Source organism: Leucopleurus acutus (assembly GCF_964270905.1).
Source record: "Leucopleurus acutus genome assembly, chromosome: 21".
Classification (NCBI taxonomy): domain Eukaryota; kingdom Metazoa; phylum Chordata; class Mammalia; order Artiodactyla; family Delphinidae; genus Leucopleurus; species Leucopleurus acutus.
Window position 1 is genome coordinate 9,690,129 of NC_139163.1, and position 6,000 is coordinate 9,696,128.

The following is a 6,000-nucleotide window of genomic DNA, read 5'->3' on the forward strand; positions in this document are numbered from 1 at the left end:
CAGCGGGCGGGAAGCGGGCTTCGCGTCCTCGCCATCGGGAAGGTGGGCTTCCGGAAGGGAGCCCCGGCGGGTCCCCTGCACCTCCTCGCCGTGTGCACGCGCTCCCACGCCCGCCGCAGAGCGCCCCGGGCAGGCTCGGGGCCCGACTGCAGGGTAAAAGCTGCTCTCTCTTCCAGGCGCCCGAAGCTCGGCTCCAGACCCCGCGCGCCCCCAGCGCGGCGCCAGCAGCGGCTCCGTCGCGGCCGCCATCCTGGCCCCGCTCTCCGCGCTCGTTCTCTCCGGGCTCGCGTTTCACCTCCACAAGCACAGGTAACGTGGCGACACCCCGCTCGCGGGCGTCGGGGCTCCTCCTGAGGCCCTGAGGCCCTGACAGCTCGTCCCCCCCTTGCCTCTCGCCCGCAGAGCGAGGCCGAAGGTCCAGTACAACGGCTACGCCGGCCACGAGAGCAGCAACGGGCAGGCCTCCTTCGAGAACCCCATGTACGACACGAACTTGAAGCCCACCGAGGCCAAGGCCGTGCGCTTCGACACGACCCTGAACACGGTGTGCACCGTGGTGTAGCGCTCGGGCCGGCCGCCCATAGCCACTCCTCCGACGCGGACGGCAGGGACCACAGGGGCCACAGGGCCTCCCTCACCCCGCTCTCCCGCCGCCGACGGACCCCGTCCGGGGAGCGGCCCCTGGCCTCCCCTCCCCGGCGGCCTCCGGGCGCGGTGACAGACGGTAGCACCGCGGTATGGGTTTGGTTTGTTTTTCTCAATCCCCATGAATACGAATATTCTGGAGAAAAAAAAAAAAAGCCCTCTTGAAGAAGACCCCTTTCTGGTAGCCGCACACACCTGCAGACGCTTCACGCCGTCCCTGCCGAGACCGGACGAGCTTCGAGGGACCCGCAGCTCACCTCGGGGTCCATCCCCAGGGCCATCTGCAAATTTCCCACTCAGCTGTTCTCTTGCAGAAGTTTTGATGCACAATTTTTTGCACTAGTGTGTTCTGAATGACTAAGATTCTGATAAATAAACTATTCACACGGGGTTTCCACACACTCTCCATTGTATATAAGCTGTCAAGCTAAGCATTCCACCCGCAGGGTTTAGTTGGCGCGTTAGAAAAAGAAAACACAGCCCCAGATGCGGCACAGGTTTTAAAAGGAAAAAGAGTATTGAAGAGATTTATTTTATTATTGCTTTCTTTTAGCTTCATAGATGTGCTGAATTCACTGAAAATGTCCGATGAGGAAAAAAAGAGGCCTTTTTATTTCCCACGTGTTTTCTTTAGTCCTGTCACCTCCCGTGATCGTCGCTCTCACGCTACTTCCGAGCAGGTTTGCAGCATGTTCTATTTGCCGTGTACAGATGTGAATAGTAATTTATTTTAGTCGCTCACACTCAGAACCTGTGGGTTTTGGCTCACAGCACGGTCTTCCCTTGCGCATTGTGATTTTTTCCTTTCGCTGCCATCACTGTCTGTTACCGCGTTGAAGGATGGTGAACCACAGTAGCCCCGGAATATAGTGGAAAAGGTTCAGGATCAAAATATCAAGTGTCCTTTAGAGGCAAGGAAAAGTCACACCCACTCTTCTTTCCCGATGACATAATTTATGTATTACTTAGTCTTTTGTTTCATGCTTTATAATTCCAGATGGAAAGAAAATTTCAGTGACTTCAAGTTTAAAATTCATCATAGGTAAATTATGAATTGCAGTATAAATAAAATAGGTGTGATTCCCCCCACGTGGATAAAATCCAAACACGAAGTAGAAGATGCGACAATGAGAATTCAAAAGTGAAAAACAAAACAAAAAAGTCAAGATAATAGCTCACTCCTTCAGAAGTTTCGATCCGAACATTTTAGTCGCTCTCACCCACTGGGCGCTCACTGTTCTGTTGCCTGTTTGAAGGGGCACAGCCGTCAGGAGGCACGGCCAACCTCCTCTGGTTCCTCCGGCCTTTCACACCCCACAGCGTTGAACTCCAGGGTACTATGCTGAGTTCTCTGCTCCTTTCCCTCCGGCCAGCCTGGCCACAGGACCGAGATCTGTCTTGCAGCCTGGAGTCCTTATGGCTGTTTCTCCTTAGACCAGATGAGGCCAGCCAGAGCCAGGCTCCTAGCACACCCAGGGAGCCGAAAGAAAGAGGAAACGGGAGGAGGTTTGCGCCTCTTTGTGTGCAGGGGAGAACAGGGTTACCGTACATACAAGGTGTATATATATACATACATATAGATAAATATAATATCGTGTACATATGCGGTTTGACTCATTCAAACTAGGTGCAAAATGCTGACTTCAGAGTCTGAATTAATGTCTCTCCACATCCCCGACCTGCTTGCTGGTCAACGACGTTACGAAACCCTGAAACGACAGGACATACATACATACCAGAAACCACAGATCAGATCAGACGTGATTCTCCTTTGTGTGCAAAGTCAGAGTGTCCTCAGTTGCCAGTTGGGAGCATGTTATTTTAAAAAAAAAATACTCCATGAAATTTCCTTGCGAGAATTCTGCCTAGTTTCTTCCCAGGGTGTGTGCAGTGTTAATCAGATTCCTGCGAGGTGTTGGAGGGTCCTGTTCAAGCCGTCGGCAAGTGCGCTCTCTGGGTTCGGGCTGGAAGATTCTTTCCGGAAGCAGCCAGAGTGCGTGGAGGGCAGGAGCCCCTCTGACGGGTTCTGTGGCTTCAGAGCTGTTCAAACTGCTGCTTGTCCCACACATCTTGCCTTTCTTCAGGCTAGCTGCAATAATTTTTTTCTCCTGTAAAATATTTTGTAAACAACCACAAAAAAAGCTACTATAAAAAAGGGGAAAGAACGCTGGCATTATGATCAGGAAAACCATCGTCATCCCCCCATCCATCCGTCTCGCCACCCCGCCACATGCTGCTGACATGAAGTAGGTGCAAACGACCTTTTTGTACAGAGATATATTTTTTATGAAGAATTTGTAAAATTATTAAATATGCTGTAATTTTTTGATTAATGTAGGTAACTTGTTAAAAAATAAATGTTTTTACAATACAAAACTGTAATTTTCCCAATAATGTACAATGTACCATCTCTAGCTGACGTTCAGTTCTGATCCTATTACACATGTATTAATATTAAAGTGACCTGTTAAAATGAACAGTATCCTTTTTGTCAAAAAAAAATTATACAGAGAGTGTAATATAGCCTGTGCAATGCCACCTATCTTTAAAGCAAATCAGAGTTCTAATTAAATATTTAATTTTAGATTTCTATTTTTCAGTGTGAATTTATTTTATCTTTAATAGGTGCGTGCGAGTCTCTGGAAGGGAAGGAAGCGAATGAACATGTCATTTGTGGGCTTTCACTTTATTTAGAACGAGGGCCGATGTTTTCCCAAGACACAGCGTCACCGTCATGGTTAATAAATAGCACATTTATGAAAAGCCGTGATACAGAGAACAGCAACGTGAAAGCTGACAGAATTCTGGACAGTTTTTGCCTTAAAAGTCAATGAGAGCTTTTAGTTCCCTCCAACCCAAAATCAAGCCTAAATTTTTATGATAAAAAAAAATTGGGGGCTTCCCTGGTGGCACAGCGGTTAAGAATCCGCCTGCCAATGCAGGGGACATGGGTTAGAGCCCTGGTCCGGGAAGATCCTACATGCCGTGGAGCAACTAAGCCCGTGTGCCACAACTACTGAGCCTGTGCTCTAGAGCCCATGAGCCACAACTACTGAAGCCCGCGCTCTAGGGCCCGTGAGCCACAACTACTGAGCCTGTGCTCTAGAGCCCACAAGCCACAACTACTGAAGCCCACGCACCTAGAGCCCGTGCTCCGCAACAAGAGAAGCCACTGCAATGAGAAGCCCGCGCACGGCAATGAAGAGTAGCCCCTGCTCGCTGCAACTAGAGAAAGCCTACGTGCAGCAACAAAGACCCAATGCAGCCAAAAATAAATAAATTTAAACAAAAAAATTGGGAGTTCTTTCTCTAAGCCTTCACCACACTGAAAATGCCATGTAAGAAAATTATAGACAGATTTCATGGAACATTTCAAGGATCACGAGTGAAGAAGGCCCAGAGCAGCACCCCTCATAGCACCTTTAGAGGTCAGAGCCAGCTCCCCACTCACTTCTGGGCTGAGAGAAACAGTGCTTTCCGAGTCCTTAGTGGTCCATCAGGCGGGACGTCTTGCAGTTAAGCAGAATGATATACTAATTTTCCTGCGAATCAAATTATTACAAAATGAAAAACAACCAATAAACAAACAAACAAAAATAGCCCCAGCGTGGTATCCAAGTAACAGTTTTGACATCCAACCTAAGGTCTGGGTCTCGGTGGACCAGCGGATGCCTTGAAATGCCAAGGATTAGGACCTACTACGCAGCAGACACAGCTCCAGACGCCCGACATACATTCAACGTAATCTAGCAAAGTAGGTTTTACCACTTTGATTTTATAGATGACGAAGCAGAAATGCAGAGACAATAGTGACGTTACCCAAGTATGCACAGGTCGGCAACGCTACTATTAGAGGCCAGTTTTCCCTTGCTTTAACAGTCTTCTTTTTCGCCAAAAAATCGTGATTAAATTCATCAGTGTTCCCTTTTTCTGCAATTAAAAATGTTGTCACTCTAACTGTAAATATATTTTTTGTTGCATCTGGTAATCAATGACCACAAGTTAGGAAATTCAGGAGAAATAAATACTGCGTGTGATCAGCTGTAATATCCCCCAGCACTGCTCCTATGTGATACATTCGGGAGCCCTACGATTAGCCTGTGTGTTAGCCTGTCTAACACACTGACAGCACGTGAGAGTTTACTCCTCACTGACCCCTGCCTCGGGGCGCATCTTGAAGACTGACCGGGAATTAATGAGTCGCCTGTGTCTGGAGGGTCTGGGATGTGGCCGCCCGTCCAGCACCGAGGAGGTCCTCCCACAGCCGCTGAATCTGAGCCAGCTGTGGGGCTCGCACACTCGTTCTGGCGCCCACCACCTAGTGCTGCGGCCCTTTGTCCCCAGCCGTGGCTCCCGGCAGCACTGGATAAAACCTGACTTGCTCCTTGTCTGGGCTGGACAGCTTTCACTGGACGACAGGGGTTCTCACTGAGGCAAAGGAGCCCAGAAGAGCAGCACCCGCCTCTCGCGACAGTCACTGTTTGTGGAACCCGGCCCGGGGCCCTTTTCGCCTGACAGCAGAGCCCAGCGACCCCTGGGAACGCCCTCCCATGACCGTCATTTTTTGGGGTGTCAGCGCAGTTCCCCCGCCTCCCTGAGCCAGGACCCCCCTCGCGGGGGCTGGAGCCTTAAGGGGCGTGAGGCAAGCCCGGGACACGTGCGCCCGCTCTGCCGGGTCCCCCAGCATCCCCCCAGTATCCATCCTCCCAGGAGCCCAGCCGTCACTCCTCTCCGCCGCTTCCTCCCCAGGGCCAGGCGCTGGGCCGTTTTCTTGATCCTGGGCCCACCCCACACCTTTCTGAAATTCCTTTTCTATTTTCTTCAAGTCAGTCACGCTCGGTGCTTCCACCGCTGCGCAGGAACGCGGCGGACGTAACTACAGTGGAACAGATTGAGAAGGCGCCTCCCGCTGACCCACCCTCGGGGCTCAGCCCCCGGCTGCCGTGGACGCCTCCGGGCTCCGGGCTCCGGGCTCCGGGTCTCGGGAGGGACACAGCTTCCAGGGAGGCCGGGCGGGTATTGCTAAGCGCAGCGCCTCTCGCCGAATGGAATCAACCCCCTGCAGCTGCGTCCCGGCCTTTGCGCGCAGGTGGCAACCAGAGGGACGGTGGCCTGTAGCTTCGTCGAGTGCAGGTTCCACCAAGGGTCACAAGGCAGCCACTGGGAGCTCTTCACTACGGAGGCACTGGGGTCGAAAGGGCAGCGCGCGGTCTGCAGCACTGCGCGGGAGGCCTGGCTGAGTTTGTGCACAGGGTCCCTACCTACCGGCCACGGGGTCCAGGACTCCGGGGCTTATTCATCCCGCGAGAGGGAGACCTCGCGCCCTTGACCCCGGCTCGCCGTCTCCCCCGCGCC

At 52.0% G+C, this 6,000-nt stretch overlaps 1 protein-coding gene across 1 annotated transcript in view; it reads left to right on the plus strand.

Moving 5' to 3' along the window:
* The window catches only part of CSMD1 (CUB and Sushi multiple domains 1), a gene marked incomplete at its 3' end in the record, with an annotated part of 1,744,596 nt that extends 1,744,034 nt beyond the window's left edge, over nucleotides 1–562 (plus strand). The window contains exons 69-70 of the mRNA XM_082863948.1: nucleotides 177–309; nucleotides 403–562. Coding sequence (XP_082720074.1) covers nucleotides 177–309; nucleotides 403–562 — 293 coding nt within the window. The remainder of the gene's footprint in view (nucleotides 1–176; nucleotides 310–402) is intronic.
* Between the last annotated feature and the right edge of the window lie 5,438 nt (nucleotides 563–6,000).